General features: G+C 42.7%; 1 protein-coding gene across 4 annotated transcripts in view; it reads left to right on the top strand.

The window, feature by feature from the left end:
* Nucleotides 1-16,465, top strand: part of LOC119573284 (heterogeneous nuclear ribonucleoprotein K-like) — a 101,834-nt gene extending 85,369 nt beyond the window's left edge. For all 4 annotated transcript variants that reach the window (XM_037920445.1, XM_037920444.1, XM_037920443.1 and 1 more), the window contains 5 exons: nucleotides 8,494-8,622; nucleotides 8,952-9,326; nucleotides 9,566-9,753; nucleotides 12,687-12,746; nucleotides 12,929-16,465. In XM_037920445.1, the coding sequence (XP_037776373.1) occupies nucleotides 8,494-8,622; nucleotides 8,952-9,326; nucleotides 9,566-9,753; nucleotides 12,687-12,746; nucleotides 12,929-12,965 (789 nt within the window). In that variant the 3' untranslated portion in view covers nucleotides 12,966-16,465. The remainder of the gene's footprint in view (nucleotides 1-8,493; nucleotides 8,623-8,951; nucleotides 9,327-9,565; nucleotides 9,754-12,686; nucleotides 12,747-12,928) is intronic.
* Nucleotides 16,466-17,061: the final 596 nt, after the last annotated feature.

The following is a 17,061-nucleotide window of genomic DNA, read 5'->3' as shown; positions in this document are numbered from 1 at the left end:
CTCTTCTTCGTAAGGTGATTTTGGATCGTCTTTTTTTCCAGGAGAGCTAGTGATGATGTATCTGTTGATGCAATAGTGTGTCTTCTGTGTTATGGCTCCGTGCATTCTCTCTCTCTCTCTCTCTCTCTCTCTCTCTCTCTCTCTCTCTCTCTCTCTCTCTCTCTCTCTCTCTCTCTCTCTCTCTCTCTCTCTCTCGCTCTCTCGCTCTCTCCTTCTTCTCACCTCCCCTTCCTCCCTTCCCTTCCTTTCCCTCCCTCTTTCCCATTTCCCTCGCCCTCTCCTATCCCGGCACAGTTTTTGACCCTTCCCTTAATCCCGACTGCACACACATACATACATATGTATTTGTTCTCGATAAAAGAGAGAGAGGGGGGGGGGAGGAGAGTTGAAAGGGATGGCAAGCAGTGGGGAGATATCTGTTGGTAGTGTCCCTTGGAGTCTCATGGCGGGGCGTGGGGGAATGTTGTCCTGGCGGTGGGGGAGTGTTTAAGTGTAGCGTCCAGTGGGCGTAGGGAGAGAGTGTTGTGTGCTGGCGTGGGGGGGGGGGGGGTTTGATGGTGTGGTTGGTGTCCAGTAGGAGTAAGGGGAGTGTGGTGGTCCTGTGAGCATGGGGGGGAGGGGGTTATGGTGTCCAGTGGGCGCGGGAGAGTTTTGGTGTAGTGTCCACTTGGGGTGGGAAGATGTTTTGCGTGGTTTGGTGTCCAGTAAGATTAGGGAATTGTTTAAAGGTGGTGTCCAATGGGTTTGGGAGAATTTTTGGTGGAGTGTCCAGTGGGGCGTGGGGTGGGAGTGTTTAAGTGTGGTGTCCAGTGGGGAATGTTGTGCTGGTGTGGTGGTGTCCAGTGTGGTGGTGTTAGCCATTGAACCGAGGTAGTGTCCTCCCCGGCTTTAACGTGGGATTCTAAACTGCGCGTGTATGTGTGTGTCTGTGCTTGTGTATACGTGTTGCTAGTACTTCAGGCAAATTTAGCTTGGGTCGTTGTTGAAGTATCACACAATAGGATTTAAGAGAAGCGTTGAATTTTCTGTCTCTTCCCTCTCATCTCTCTCTTTCTTTCTTTCTTTCTTTTCTTTCTTTCCCTCTCTCTCTCTCTCTGTCTCTCTCTCTCTCTCTCTCTCTCTCTCTCTCTCTCTCTCTCTCCTCTCTCTCTCCTCTCTCTCTCTCTCTCTCTCTCTCTCTCTCTCTCTTCTCTCTCTCTCTCTCTCTCTCTCTTCTCTCTCTCTCTCTCTCTCTCTCTCTCTCTCTCTCTCTCTCTCTCTCTCTCTCTCTCTCTCTCTCTCTCCCCCTTTCCCTTTCCCTTTCCCTTTCCCTTTCCCTTTCCCTTACCTATAAAGGTATAGTTAAGGTATCTGCGTCCATGCGTATATGCGAAGGCCTATGTACGAAATGTTAAAAATTGAGATTGGTATCCACACTCCTCCGTCGGTGCCAATGTTACCCCCCCCCTCCCCGTGTGCCGCCGCAGGTAATGCAGGTCTGGCACCAGCTGCCGGAGGTCATCCAGGTGACCGGGCCGCTGAGCCGTCCAACAGCTTTTATTAGGGAAAATTATGCCTCGTGTCACGGCATTGTGGCGTGCTCGTCTGTTCGCCTCCTCCTCCTCCTCCTCCTCCTCCTCCTCCTCCTACTTCCTCCTCTTCCTTTTCCTTCTGTCATTATTATCACTGTTTTTGTTGTTATGGTTGTTGTTATTGTCATTGGTACTATTGATATGGTTTATTGCTATTGTTCTTATTGTTTTTATTACTATTATTATTATTATTATTATTATTATTATTATTATTATTATAAATCATCCTTCATGTCCCTCTCCATTTTCCTTCTGTACAGCTTTTTCTTTTCTTTTTCTTTTTTTTTTTATCTTCTATCTTCTTTCCTACTTGCCTATCCTTCCTCTTGACTTCATTTCTTCTTCTCTTCTTCCCCGCTCTCTTCCTCTTCCTTTCTTATCATTGCCCTTTTCTCTTTTTCCCCCTCTTACTTCTCCTCCTCCTCTTCCTCCTCCTCCTCCTCCTCCTCCTCCTCTTCCTCCTCCTCCTCCTCTTCCTCCTCCTCCTCCTCCTCCTCCTCCTCCTCCTCCTCCTCCTCCTCCTATTCCTCCTCTTCCTCCTCCTCCCCACTCTTCCCCAGCCCTGTAATACGTCACAGAGCCCTCTCCTCTTCTCTCGGGTGCAGAGTAACGTGTTCTATTATTCCTTCGCGTGTTCCAAATGTAGCGGAAATCAATGAATTGGGTCTCGGCGTGTTTCCGTCATAAATCAGGGTAGAGAGAGAGAGAGAGAGAGAGAGAGAGAGAGAGAGAGAGAGAGAGAGAGAGAGAGAGAGAGAGAGAGAGAGAGAGAGAGAGAGAGAGAGAATGGGGGGACAAGGAGAGAGAAAAGAGGAGAGACAGGGGGAGAAAAAGAGAGAGAGAGAGGGAAGAGGAGGAAGAGAAGAGAGAGAAACTAACAAAGACAGACAGACACACCTAGACCTAGAGAGCGAACCAGGTGTAACGCCCTTGTAACACAGGTGGCGTAACACAGGGTCACACATAACCATTAATGTCACCCTAACTCGCCTCTTTTTAATCAAGCGAGAGTGACTCTCCCTCATTATTTACCTCTGGCATGCGAGCCTTTTCCTCCCTCCCTCCCACCCCCTTCTCATTCTCTCCTCTCTCTTCTCCTCCGCTTCTCCTCTTGGTCTAACGCTCTCCTTCCTTCCCTTCCCTTCCCTTCATTTCTTCCCGTTTCTTACTTATTCTTGTTTTAACTTATCGTCGGGAGTATTTTCATTATGTAAATTTCACCGCTATCTTTCTTACATGTCTGTCGGTCTGTTGAAGCATGTGTGTGTATGTATGTGTGTCTGTAGTCGCATGTGCTCAACACGCATGCATTCCACATTATTCCACATTAGTTTAACACGCCACTTTTTCCATCCATCCTTTCCCGTCCCGCCCTACCTAATCTTACCTTACCTTACCTTAGTCTGCGTTACCTTGCCGTACCTTACTTTATTTTACCTTGCTGTATCTTACCCTACCCTACCCTACCCTACCCTACGTTACTTCCTTTTACCCAATCCTACTCCCACACTCAGTACATGACCCCAAAATGAAAGGTAAATTATTATGGCAGTAATAGGAATAAGGCAAAAGTAAAAACAAAAGAATTCTCAATTTTTTCCTTTGTCGTTCCCGTGGTGTTGCTGTTTTTGTTTTGTTTTTGTTTTGATTTGATTTTGTTGTTTTGCAGCGAAATGTTTTTGATAAGTAATAAACCGGAAATAGTGAGAATTGTTAGTTTTAAGGTAGAATATTATTTTCAGTGAAATTATTATTATTATTATTATTATTATTATTATTATTATTATTGAGATACCATAATTGAAAAGTTTTAGGTATGAGAGAGATTGTAGTATTATGATTGCAGTGTGTTACCTGTTTATATCGTCACCTCTGTATTACGAATACTAAACAAGAAACCTTTTTACATGACTAATGTGAGCCGTGTGGCAGGCAGGGATGATAGGTGCTTGTGGTGGTGCGAGAGAAAAGTGTGGCAGTGTGGCAGCATGACACAAGGAGTGTAAACAGTGCCGAGGGGGTCAGCCTACCATTAATACCAACATCTCCACCACCACCCTCTACCATTACTCTCGCTTCTTGTTTTCTCTTTCTAACCACCTGAACTCCCCCCCCCCCCCACATCTTCCTCCCTCTTTCCTCTTCCCTCTTTCGCAGTCCCGTCCACCCCCCCCCCCTTTCCCCCGAGTTGCGATAGCGATCTAGAAGGGAGAGGGAGAGAGAAGGGGAGGAAGAGGGGGGTAGGGAGAAGGGGGGTCCAGTTATCGATCAATGGTTTTGTTCCATCAACACCCTCACTCTTTCTCTCTCTTTTCTCTTTCTTTCTCTTTCCTTCTTCTCCTTCTCCTTTTCTCCGCTGTTGTTGCGAAATGGTGTGGCAGTTGTGTGGTGGTGATGGTGTTTGTGTGTTCATTTATTAATGGGTTTCATGTGTGTTTTGAGAAATTAGTGCAGTTGAGAAGCTGCAACTCTCTCTTTCTCTCTCTCTTTCTTTCTCTCTCCCTCTCTCTCTCTCTCTATCTATCTTTCTTTCTCTCTCTCTCTCTCTCTCTCTCTCTCTCTCTCTCTCTCTCTCTCTCTCTCTCTCTCTCTCTCTCTCTTTCTCGCATTCTTTCTTTCCCACTCCCCCCATACTGAGTTGTGTATACATTTATACATTAGTCTGTCTCTGTCTGTCAATCTTTCTCTCTCTCACGCACTCATTCATTCTGCTGTTCCTCTCCTTCTCTGCTAGCGTCCTCCTCTCCTCCTCATCTGCCCTCAAACTAAATCGATATTGGAGCTCTTTAAAAGAACTCTCCTTTCACCTACGTGCGTTTGCGTGTCTGAGAGAGAGGGAGAGAGAGAGAGAGAGAGAGAGAGAGAGAGAGAGAGAGAGAGAGAGAGAGAGAGAGAGAGAGAGAGAGAGAGAGAGAGAAAAAGAAATATGTTCATATATGTGTGCATGCCTGCGCACATTCCTCCAGCTTTCTCATTTTTCCTTCGGTTAATGTCTAGTAGGCAGTGTGTCTGAGTGTCTCTCTGTCCGTCTGTCTGCGTCGCCTGAGTGACGGGAAGCGTGGAAGTGGCGGCCGCGCCTTCCGGAGCGGCGAGAAGTTGGAATCCGGGATGAGTAGGAATCATTCGCGTCTTTCCGTCGTTTAGGTGTGAAAGTGGAGACTCCGCCTGCGGGCCACGTGGCGCCTCCCCATTGGTCGCCCGCGCCGCTCGCGAATTCGGACGCTCCATCTCATATATATATATATATATATATATATATATATATATATATATAATATTATGTATTTATATATATATATATTATATATATATATATATATATATATATGTATGTATATATATATATATATATATATATATATGTATTTATATATTATATTATATTATGTATATATATATATATATTATATATATTGTATTATATATATATATATGTATTATATATTATATATTATGTATTATAATATATATATATATGTATGTATATATATATATGTATGTATATATATATATATAGTATATATGATATATATATATATTATGTAATATATGAATATATAGTATGTATGTATATGTAATATATGATATATGTATGTATATATTATATATATATAATATATATATATATATATATATATATATATATATATATATATATATATATATATATGTATGTATATTTGAATTATATAAATATCTTTAATAATTTTTCGATTACTTATTTATTTTTATACTTTTCAGTTCTGTCATATGAGGGTGTATGTGATTGTATCGCGGTTTGTTTCTCTCTTTTACCTCCAGACATCGCAAACAGAAGACTTGCACTTGGCCTTATCACGTGACATTTATATATTTCCCTCGATTTTCCCCTGCTGGAATTCTTTCTAAGTTCCTGAGAAAGAGAGAGAAAGAAAGAAAGAAAGAGAAGGTATCAGAACCAGAATGAGAAAGAGAGAGATAATAGTAAGGGGGAGAGAAGGGGGAGATAAAGATACAAAAAAAAGAAAAAAAAAGTAGCGATTGCAAGGGATTAAGTAACGGCTTTGCCCGCGAGTGTTTCATCGGCGCTGGTTTGCGAGACCGGAATGTTTTTTTTTTTTTTTACTTTTTATTTCTTGTTTTATTGTTTTTGTGTGTGTGTCTGTGTATCCCTGTGTGTGTCTGTTTGTGTGTTTGTGTTGGATGTGCCTTGGTTGCACGTTGTGTGTGTGTGTGTGTGTGGCTTTTTATCTCTTCTGTGATTTACTTTTTTCTTGCCATTTCTTTTATATTTTCGCTCTCCTTTCTTTCTTTCTTTTCTCTCTCTCTCTCTCTCTCTCTCTCTCTCTCTCTCTCTCTCTCTCTCTCTCTCTCTCTCTCTCTCTCTCTCTCTCTCTCTCTCTCCTCCCTCCCTCCTTCCCTCCCTCCTCCTCCCTCCCTCCCTTCCCCCTCTCCCTTCCCCTCTCCCTCCCCCTCTCCCTCTCCCTCTCCCTCTCCTTCCCCCCTCCTCCCCCCCCTTCGTTCTTAGGATAGGTATTGCGTGTCGGGAGTGGGCGGAGCTTAGGCCAAGGGAACGTGATCCGTGTAGCCAATCATAGGCGTTGTGGGCGGGGCCTATTTTGCATCGTCATAATGAACCGAAGTAAAATATAACGAGAGGGGAAGCGAAGGGGAGGGGGGGAGGGGAATAGAAGGAGAGGGGAGGGATGAAAAGGGGTTTAGAAGCAGGGGGGGGAGGGGAGATGGGTTACTTTTAAAGGAGGGACGAAATATAATTAAAGATCCCGACGAAGCTTTAAACAGTGGGAAAGAAGAAAGAGAGAGGTGAAGAAGAAGAAGAAGAAAAAAAAAAGAACGCGGAGAAGCGGTGGAAGGAAGAAAGAAAAAAGAAAGAGAGAAGGAAGGACAGGTTGGAGAGGCGAGGTCACAAGCCGGTATAGGTTGACCTATGATGGCGATGACCTTTCCCGACGTCACCTTACCGTCATCGGGGGGACAATGCAACAACTATATTGACAGTAATTCAGCTTTCGTTTGCTAGGGGAGGGAGGGAGGGAGAGGAGGGGGAGGTTCAGAGTCTGCACCCTCCCTCCTTCTCCTTCACCTGCCTTTCTCTCTCTCTCTGTCCCTCTCTCCCCCTCTCCCTCCCGCCCCCTCTCTCTCCCTCTCCCCCCTTCCTCCCCGTCCATCCGTCCGTCTGCCCTGTGGTTCGTCCTCTTTATCTCTCCTCAAGCGACTCTGGTCTCTACGGTAAGGGTGGATAAGATTGGAAATGGCTCGTTTTCCGTCCTGCTGGTGACCCTCTTGGCGGCGTGCGGCCGGCCGTTTGTTTTAAGGGAGTGGGGAGGGGGAGGGGGGGGGAGAAAATGGGAGACGAAGAGGGGAGAGAGAGAGCACGGGGAAGAAATGGGAGAGGGAGTGGGGGTGGGGGGGTGGGGGATTAGAGTGACATTTGGAGGCCTAGTGACTCGTCGAAGGGAAGGGGGGGGGAGGGAGGGAGGGAGGGAAGGAGGAAGGTTGAATATTGCACGAAGGGAAGGAGGGAGGGCTTGCTCTCTCCCCCTCGCTGTCTCTTCTTTTTACTGTCTTCACTTCGTTATATATTTTCTCTCCATCTCTCTCTTTCTATCTATCTATCTATATATATATATATATATATATATATATATATATATATATATATATATATATATATATATGCATATATATGTATGTATGTATGTATTTTCTCTATCTCCTTTGTTATATACCTGCTTCCTTCTTCTCCTATCTCCTCTCCCTCTCCCTCTCTCGCTCCCTTTCCCTCTCCCTCTCTCGCTCCTGCCCTCTCAAGTGGGAGGGGAAGGGTGGCACTGCTGGCTTTACCCTTCTCCCCGGGCCCCCGAACAGCTGCACGCACGCGGCCCCCACGTACACTCGCACGTCCATGCACGTGCTTTCGCCAAACAAACGCACGCCGGTGAACAAACAGACACAGGGGAACATGTACCCTCTCGCCTCTCTCCTTTTTCTATTGTAGGGTTTTTTTTAAGGAGGGAACGAGCAGCGTCCTCTGGAATTTTGTTTGTGAGAGATCGAGGGGGAGGAGGAGAAGAAGAAGAAGGAGGAGGAGGAGGAGGAGGAGATGATGAAAGAAAGGACGAGGGTAGAGAGTTTGGGTTGGGAGGAGAAAAGGAGAGAGGTGAAAAAGTGAGAATGTAAGAGAGATGTAAAAATAGAGAGAGAAGAGAAAGAGGGAGAGAGAGAGAGAGAGAGAGAGAGAGAGAGAGAGAGAGAGAGAGAGAGAGAGAGAGAGAGAGAGAGAGAGGTCCATCTGCCACACATCACTCTACACTGAATTGACGGCCCGCAGAATGATGGCGGGACGTCCTGGTACACCACCTTTAAGCTGGCCCAGAGACCCACCCGGGCCCTCAACTGTGTCCCCTCCCCACTGCCCCCCCCTCTCTCTCTCTCTCTCTCTCTCTCTCTCTCTCTCTCTCTCCCTCTCTCTCTCTCTCTCTCTCTCTTTCGTTCTTTACTTCTTTCTTCCTCTTTCTTTCTCTCTTTCTCTTTCTATGTCCTTTTTTCTTTAGCGTCTTCTGAGATATTTTCTCTCCTAGTGTTCTCCCTTGGAGTCGCCCTCTCTCTGTCGCACTCTTCCGATATAGGACATATACATACATGATATTTATGTGTACGTGTGTGTGCGTATGTGTGTATGTATGTATGCCTTGCGCATGTAGAAATGATGAAGTACCGAAGGACTTTTTTTAAATAAAATTGAAATCGCAGTATCACCCAGAAAAGAGGAAACTGGAAAAGCGCATCATTTGCCCAGTCATTCGAAGTGTCGCCTTATCGTCTTCATAAACCGCCCATAAATCATTCTCTCATCCTGATCCTCATCCCCTCGCCTTCCGCCGGGCGCTTTTAACCGGTCTCTTCCCTTCGGTCTTTCCAGGAATGCGGAGGGCAGATAAAAGTGTACACCAACTGCTGTCCCCAGTCCACAGACCGCGTTATCCAGATCACAGGAGACCGTGAGCGTGCCATCCTCACCATCACGCGAATACTAGAGCTTATCAAAGAGGTAAGGGGCCGAGTATTGCCGCTGTGGGCTTTGCAGGGGTTAAGAAGTGACGTTGCTCATAGGTGGGGATCTTCGTGCCTTTTATGGTGCGCCTCGATTAAGATTGAGATATTATTAGCTAGTGCCGTCATTATTATTAATAGTATTGATATTAGGATGTTGCTCTACTGGTCTCCACATGAACGGTGGAGCTTAAACTATGTCAGTGATTGTAATCTGTAATCAAGAGTTCATGGATCTGGAGAGAATCGTAGTAATAGTATTAAACAAATGAAGAGTAAGCAAAGCGGACAGAAGGTTAATTCCCCCTCTCCCTCTCGCACCCCCAGAGTCCCATCAAAGGTTTGTACAACTCCTACAACCCACACAACTTCGACGAGTTCTTCGCCAGCGAGTATGGCGGCTGGGGCGAGTCCCCCAAGGGCAGGTTCCCCGGGGGCCCCATGGGGCGCGGTCCCCCCCACATGGTTCCAGGGGGACCTATGGGGCGAGGCCCGATGGGCCCCCCCGGCGGGCCACCCGGACCCCCAGGACCTCCCCCTCCCTTCGGGAGGCGCGGGCCTATGGGGCCGCCCAGAGGCCCCCCACCCCCCATGCGAGGGCCGCCCAACGGAGATTTCGACGGCATGCGCTCCAAGGGGGGCAAGCCCTTCATGAACGGCAGTGACCCGCACAACGGCGACCTGCCCACCACATCCACTCAGGTTGGTGCCTCGAGGTTTCGGATGCGCCCAGGGCGTAGCGTTACTTCGTTGTTGGTTCTCTATCTTCCCCGACTCTTCTGATGCATCTCACGCGGGACACCTTCCTTACTTATGTTGTGAATAATCACTGAACTATTTACATTATAACACTCGTCATATTTATTTACAAGGACTCAAAAATTAAATGAAGCAGCATAAGCATGCCCCTCCTCACTTGCTATGTCCTCCCTCTCCTGCAGGTGACAATCCCGAAGGATGCGGCCGGCGCCATCATCGGCAAGGGCGGTGCCCGGATCAGGAAAATCCGCTCGGACTCCGGCGCGTCCATCTCCATCGAGGATTCGCGGCCCGGCGTCAACGACCGCGTGATCACCATCTCGGGAACAGAGCCCCAGATCAAGCACGCCCAGTATCTCCTGCAGCAGAGGTGAGTAGGCGGGCGCGGCCTCGAGTGTGCGGCCGGCACGCGATGCTCGGTTTTCCCTTCCGTTGACTAAAATTCATTAACACAGGGACAGGTTGGGAATGGGCCTTTTCGCTGGTGTGGGTGCGATGCGAATTGCACTGTTGGTTTCAGTACAGAGATGGTGGTAGGGTCATTGATTAGTTGGTGTAAAGAACATACAAAAGAAAACAAAAAATATATATATATATAGGATATTTAAAATGTACTATTGTATGAAAACGGCAGGTGTGAGTGTCTCAGATTTGTAACGGAGGTGCAAATAGCTTTAGTGTGTGATATTCTCTCTCTCTCTCTCTCTCTCTCTCTCTCTCTCTCTCTCTCTCTCTCTCTCTCTCTCTCTCACTCTCTCTCTCTCTCTCTCTCTCTCCCACTCATTTTTTTTCCTTTCCTTTCCTTTCTGCTTTTATTTTCTCATCTCTGTAATAATGCAATTATCTGGTTGGGCATGCGAGTGTGAATCCGTTAGAACACCTGAGCCATAGTTGTAGCACTTTCCCGCAAGTTGGGATTGTCACACCCTGGAAGTTGAAGTAACATTATTACAATATCATTTAGTCTATAATGAGGTACAGTTGACAGTGAAAAAATTGTGCCATATGACACTTTGGTCCTGCACAGATAGCATTATAATCAAGTAGCCTGACTTTGTTGTAATGTTACTCTTCCGAAGGGTGTTCTTGAGTGACCAGTCGGCAATAAATATACATTTATACTCCCCGTAAGAGAGAGAGAGTGAGTGAGTGATAAAATATTTTGTATATTTTGAGCAAATTGGAGAACTAAAGAGTATGTAATAGATTTTGTCAAAACAAGATATGTCCCTGTAATCGAGCAGATAATCAAAAGAAAAGTGATTATAAATCCAAGGTCTGCAATCTATTTTGCCAAAATTTACTTATTATTAAGAAAGAGATGGGTTTTGTGGGTGCCTTTTTGTGATTAACTGCTCGAGGCAATTTCTTTCATGTGTGATTGGGTCTCAGTAGACTAGAGCAAACACTGAAAATCTGTAAGCAAAGAATTAGGTCCTTACTCTGTGTCTGTAGGGAGAATGTGTAATTGAATCTGTTTGGTGGGAATCTGGTTGTTTTGTGTAGGTGGTCATGTGTCGTGCTGTTATACGATAAATCTGTATATTTCAGTACCACATTGTCTGGAAAACTTTGTAAAATTAGAGTTAGTGCATAAGGTTCAGTTTATGAATAGGTGTAAATGCTTAAACAATTTACATTATTTTAGTCAAAAATTAAAATTATGTACATAATAGATACACATATAGCCCAGTCGGTGATGTATAGAGGGGACGCAGTAGGCAACCAACTAACAACCAAGCTCAACTGACAACTAACAAGAGGCTCTCGTGGTGTGGAAGACTAGTGATTTTGTTGTTTGGTGCAGAATAACAAGAAATCACTAATCCTCCTATTGCGTTAGTCACTAACCTGCATGGCAAAGTGAAGGTGGAGGTGGAGGTGGAGGTGGTGGTCCTGCTGCTACTACTAATGTGCTCCTTCTGCTGCTACTACTACTACTGATACTAATACTAATACTAATACTACTAGTACTACTGCTGCTACTACTGCTACTACCGTTGCTGCTGCTATTACTAATATTAATAACAACACTGCACCCTGTGCTCATCCTCACACTGGTACTGTGGATTGACAGTGTGTGCATTGCTGTTGGTGTGAGGAGTCCTGCTTCTCCATGGGGAATCCTCAGCACCAGCAAGCAGGGTTGGCAGTGCCTTAAATCTTATTTTAATAACAATTTTAAGCAGTTGATAATAGTCATACCTTATAGTTTTCACAATAATAATTAGACTAATTGGTATCTTCATTCTCTGGAAACATTCACATTCACAGTTACACACATTCAAATACACTCTCACACATGCACATGCATAGCATTGGGATATATATGAATACATGCACACAAATTCAGATACACACAAACATGCACTCCAATGCACATACACACAAACATACATTCAAATATACACTCACATATAAATGTGCATACACGCAAACATGCACACACAAATGTGCACACATGCAAACATGCACACACAAATGTGCATACACTCAAATATGCACACACAAATGTGCATACACGCAAACATGCATACACAAATGCACACAAACGCAAACATACACTTACATTCGCACACACATTTTCAAATTAGAAATGTAATTGATTTCAAGTCATGAAGTCCTACATATGCATATATTGAAATCCACTTTAAGAGATGTGTTTGGACAAGGAAATTAGCATTTATGTCAAATTTGATAAGACCAGGAATAGAGCAGCATTGCTTTAGGAAGTAAGAGATGAAACCTAAGAGTTCACACTTGATTAGCAGTTGGAAATCCCAGTTGAAAAGAGGGATCTATGCAGTTGACATATTCTTGCAACTGAAGAATGTGCATAGTAGAATGAAGAGACACCAACTTTTACAAAATGTATCAGTATGGTAATTTTTTAATGATATTAAATGAGAATGAGAATGCACTATAGACTTGAATGTGTTTTGTACAGATATTTTAAGAGGTTATTCTTTGTCTATTTGTATGTTTTTGTTTGTTGTGTCAGGTTTCGTGATAGAATTTTTCGTACTGATACAAGACTGGATTGGTAATTTTCTTTGTTTAAAAATAATATGAAAGACTGCTATGTAATACCATAAACCTTTCTTCTTAGACTATTATTATGTACTGAATATTTCATTTGTATCAAAGTTTCCCTTTTATTTTCACCAAGTTAGTTTGGGTTTGTCATGAACTTCCTCTTCTTTTGAATATATCATTTACTGTTAAGTTTGTCTTCCTTTTTTTCACATTTTTCTTTTGGTGTTTTTGTGTTTATTTATTTTTTTACTTTCTTTGTCCCACCAGTGTGCGCGAGTATGGAGGCTACCAGGACCCACGAGGAGACTATGATCATGACCAGCCTAGGTAACGAGTATGGGGTCACTGATCTCTTACAGGCCTTTCTCTCTCTCTTCTCAGTCTCACAGTCTAGCTCGCAATAAATGTCAAAGCTTCATCTACATAAGAAATCTGTGTGTGTCAGAGACCTCAATGGCCAGCGCCAGTTTGCCCGCCGCCAATCACCCTGTTCTCTTTGGTCCCGGCAGCGTTCGAGAGTATGGAGGGCAAGGCCGCAGATACTGAGCGACGGTACCCCGTTCAGCCATCATCATCATCACCCGATCTCGCGCGTTGATGAAGCTTCTTAACACACAACCCCCTCCCCCCACACACACGGAAGATACCATCTTTGTTTGTCACACTTGCGTGAACAGGAAATCAAAAAAGAAAAAGAGAACGTTTCTTTGTTCATTTGATCTGTCAAGCTTCTGATAAGCTGCTGCCGTTAATTTCAAGACCTTTTCGAGAAACTTGTTTGTACAAAAGGATAAATGTGTAAGACAAACAGGAAAGGTATTCCTCTTTGTTTCCTCTTTCAATTTTATTATTATTTTTGTCTTTTGAGAGAAGCCATTTAGAAACATGAAGTAGAATATTATAAGCAGTTTTAGACTTGTCCCAAGTCAGGTTGAAGGCCCAAGAGTGGAGCCAGGCCGGACTGCAAAGCTTTTGATTAGGTGTAAACTGTTATAGGAATCTTACTTGCGTTGAGTCCTGAATAAATATGACGTTACTGTAACTGGGGAATTTGGATGGTGATGTCGAGAGGCACTACAGTGTTCCGGCAGCACAAAATGGAAGGAAGGAAGGGAGTGAGTGAGCGAGCCCCTTGAAGAGCACACGTGTCTCTCGGTGGTAACTATCGAGAAACCCATTGGGAAGATGCTTAGAGCTCTGTTGGTGCAAAGACCTCACAGGTGACGACAAGGATTCCATCCAATATTTTCAAGAGACTGTTAATCAAAAGCATACATAAACCTGTATAGTTTTGTACTGCAAGCCAGAGTTTTATGTTTTATCAACCATCCGCATGTTTGCATATTTTGTTTTTGCTTTATATATGAAATCCAGATTGTATGATTGTAGATTTATCCATATTAAAAGTTTTTGCCATTAGGAAAGAAAAAAATATAGAGGGAAAATTGGTCAATATTTTGGTCTCATCTTGGAGGCCGTGCGTCCACTAATTTACTATGAAATATTCAGGTATTTGACTAAATATACTAGTTCCAAAGTAACCACTGATGTATTTTTGTACAATTTTATCGTCATAATATTTGTTTCATGTTATTCTACATATGAATTACTAATAAATGTTGTCATCCTTCTCTAAGTCCTCCACCTCTTCCTACTACTAATGATTTCTCCTGAGTTGTTCCTTAAGCCTGAAGGTCCTGCTCAGCTTCAAGGACAACCTCACCCTTGACTCCTAAGAGACCTCTCCAAAAGATATAACTCTTTTCTAGAAATGGTGAGCTTTCCCCCCCTTCCCCCTATTTCACAGCCACTAGCAAGTCCTCTCTCTTCTCTTCTCGTATAAGCTTTTTTCACAAAGGTTATATATAGCCCCGTCTCCTGCCTTATCTCCCGAGCTGAGATCATAACTGTTTGGTGTTCTACTCTTTAACATAGAGGCTAATTTTGCCCTTTTGCTTTAGCTCTGTTAACTCGGCGGGATGTGCTTCGGATGTTTACTTAGCCCATTTAATTTTTCAGAGGAAGGTCCCCCCCACCCCCACCGCCCCAAATCCGCCCCGATACATACAACTTGACAATTTTGTTTGTCGTTTGCCATGTTCAGCATTTGTCTCTTTTTGAAGAGGAAGAAAATTTAATTTTTTGGGGGGGTGTTTATTGTAAAATTACTCGAAAAGGTTTTAAAATTTTTAGATGACTAAGCCATAAACATCAACTGAAGGTTGATGACAACTATGATGACAAACATGTAATGAAGATTGATCAAGTTAAGTTAACATCTAAACTACTTCCCTGTATGATTGTATGTCTGTACCTGATAATTGAAGCCATTGTCTGTGTACAAAAAAAACACACACCCCGATGAATTATACACAGGAATCTTTCTTATTAGAGATTTTTGCTATAAATTGTGTCAGGATTTTAAGGAAATCACAGATGGAACTGTTTCTTTCCACATAATGTGTAAGTCTATTTTCTGCTATGGTTAATCAGCTTGTAAACTTGTAACTACTAATTATTATTATTATTTTGTTAGTTGATAATGGTATGAAGTATATCGCCTTTTGATATGCATCATCTCCCACAATTTAAGACCATTGTTATTCAAATGAGAGAATAATTTATTAGGTGCAGATTGTATGAAGCACATGTCCATTCTGCTTGAAGTATCGGGGTGTGACAAAGGTATCCTTGTCACAGTTAAAGGAGTAAAAAGACATAAGGACACTGGCCAGGACGTCCCCGTTAACTCCACAAGTCCAAGTCCCTCCCTCTATGCGTAATGGGGGGACACTAGGGCCCCCCTCCCTTAACTTTCGTGTCTCGTTGATCCTCCTTGACATAGAGAGTATTTTGTCAAGAGAAATGGCTCTGTGAAACTAAGGATTTTGGTCGAATTTATGCTTGGAAATTGTTTGCATCCTGTGTTCTGCTTTGATTTGACACTACTTAGGTTAGGATAACCTAAGGAATATGTGCAAGTGTGATTTAGCTACTTTTATGTTTTCTGAGGAGAATATTGTTATTCGTCATTATTACTATGATTACTGTCATCCCTGCTTCTGTAGGTAAAGTAGACATTCCATGCAGCCCAGTTTTGTTATGTTTTTAGTTTAAAGGAAAATAAAAGTCACTTGCCAGAATACTTGACCAGAAGCCATCTGCATCCATTTTTACAAACGGAACGTGGATTGCCTTTCAAGGGGCAAGTCGTTCTTGAGTGTTTGTGTCATTAAAGTAAATAATAAAAAAAGAAAAACTGCCTTATTTTCTGTAGAGGATTATATATATATATAAATCATTAATATTCCCTCTTTGTCAACAGTGTGTTATATTTTTGTCAATTCTCCTTTTACCAGTCTGGTTCAGTTTTCAGTTGTATCTTATGCAGTTTGGAGCAAGCTTTTCCATAAGTATGAGAAAGAGCCTTAACTCTTATAGGAACTAGGTACTTGGTCCCCATTGCCTGCATACATTAGTATTTGAAGTTATTACCTCCTAGAGAGTTTATGTCCAGTGGTATCTAGAAATTCTAATAAACACTATATTTGCTCCTCAGGGGATCAAACTAAACTATGCATCAAGTGGCCCAAATAGGAAATAAATTTACCCAGCTGAGGCCATTCTTGTGAACTCATGTCACTATGATGAAAACATTTGAGTTGTTAAGCTTTCTCAAATGGATATCTTTGATGATGACTTCTTAAACACAAGTTCTTCCTTTGTAGTGAAATGTAATGCTGGAGGCGAGTCGACCTTTCGAGTTCTTTTTAAACACATTCTCTGCATAGGTATGTAACGAACATTTTGAGAATTTCAATCTGGGAAATTATGATGTGCCTCAAGGTCCCCTGAACAGCAAGTATCTTCCTGCAGTGTAACTGAATGTTGACACACACAAAAGAGATTTGGTTTATACCTAAGGACCAGACACCGTTACTTGTGTCCATAGTTTAAAAAAAATAAAAAACTCTTGAAGCCATCCATTTTGTAATGTGATTATTGTATTTTGCATTCATATAAAGGATTAAATACCAGAGAAATTACAGTGTGTTTTCTTCAGTCCTTTTATAGTTCTCCCTACTGACGGTACAGAAAGATGAATTACATAGGTGCTTAAAATGAGCAATTATTTACAAAAGAGACCATTAATAATAGTTAGACTCTAATAATAATAAAACTAAAACACTATTATATTTCAGTAAAAGAATAACCAGTTATGTTCCGCAGAATATAACCATAATGAGTCAGAGTGAAGGAAAAACTTGTATAATAATTCAAAGTCAACAATTTTTTTAAGGACATTTGCAGCCAGATGAATAATGAGATAAGAAATGTTCTAATAAAAATTAAATGTTGCAGGCTGCTATAATCAAAAAACAAACTGCTAACAAATTATTCATATCTACTTCCTACTTTTTAGGCTGAATTATGTACTGATTAAAAGTCGCAATATTATTTTTTGCCATAACAGTTGCACCTGAAACGCTTGCAAATGAAAAGCTATTTTAGAATTTTACATACATTTTTGCATTTGGAAGATCAGCAGTAATTTTGATACTACACTAGTTGTAGAGTATATATGAAATGAAATGTAGTACCATAGACAAAAGCCCAATTTTACAGTTGGTAAAACTAGTAT

The sequence above is a fragment of the Penaeus monodon genome, chromosome 5 (genome assembly GCF_015228065.2).
Source record: "Penaeus monodon isolate SGIC_2016 chromosome 5, NSTDA_Pmon_1, whole genome shotgun sequence".
Taxonomy (NCBI): Eukaryota; Metazoa; Arthropoda; class Malacostraca; order Decapoda; family Penaeidae; genus Penaeus; species Penaeus monodon.
Note: the sequence above shows the minus strand (reverse complement) of the source record. Positions and strands in the feature narration are given on the sequence as shown.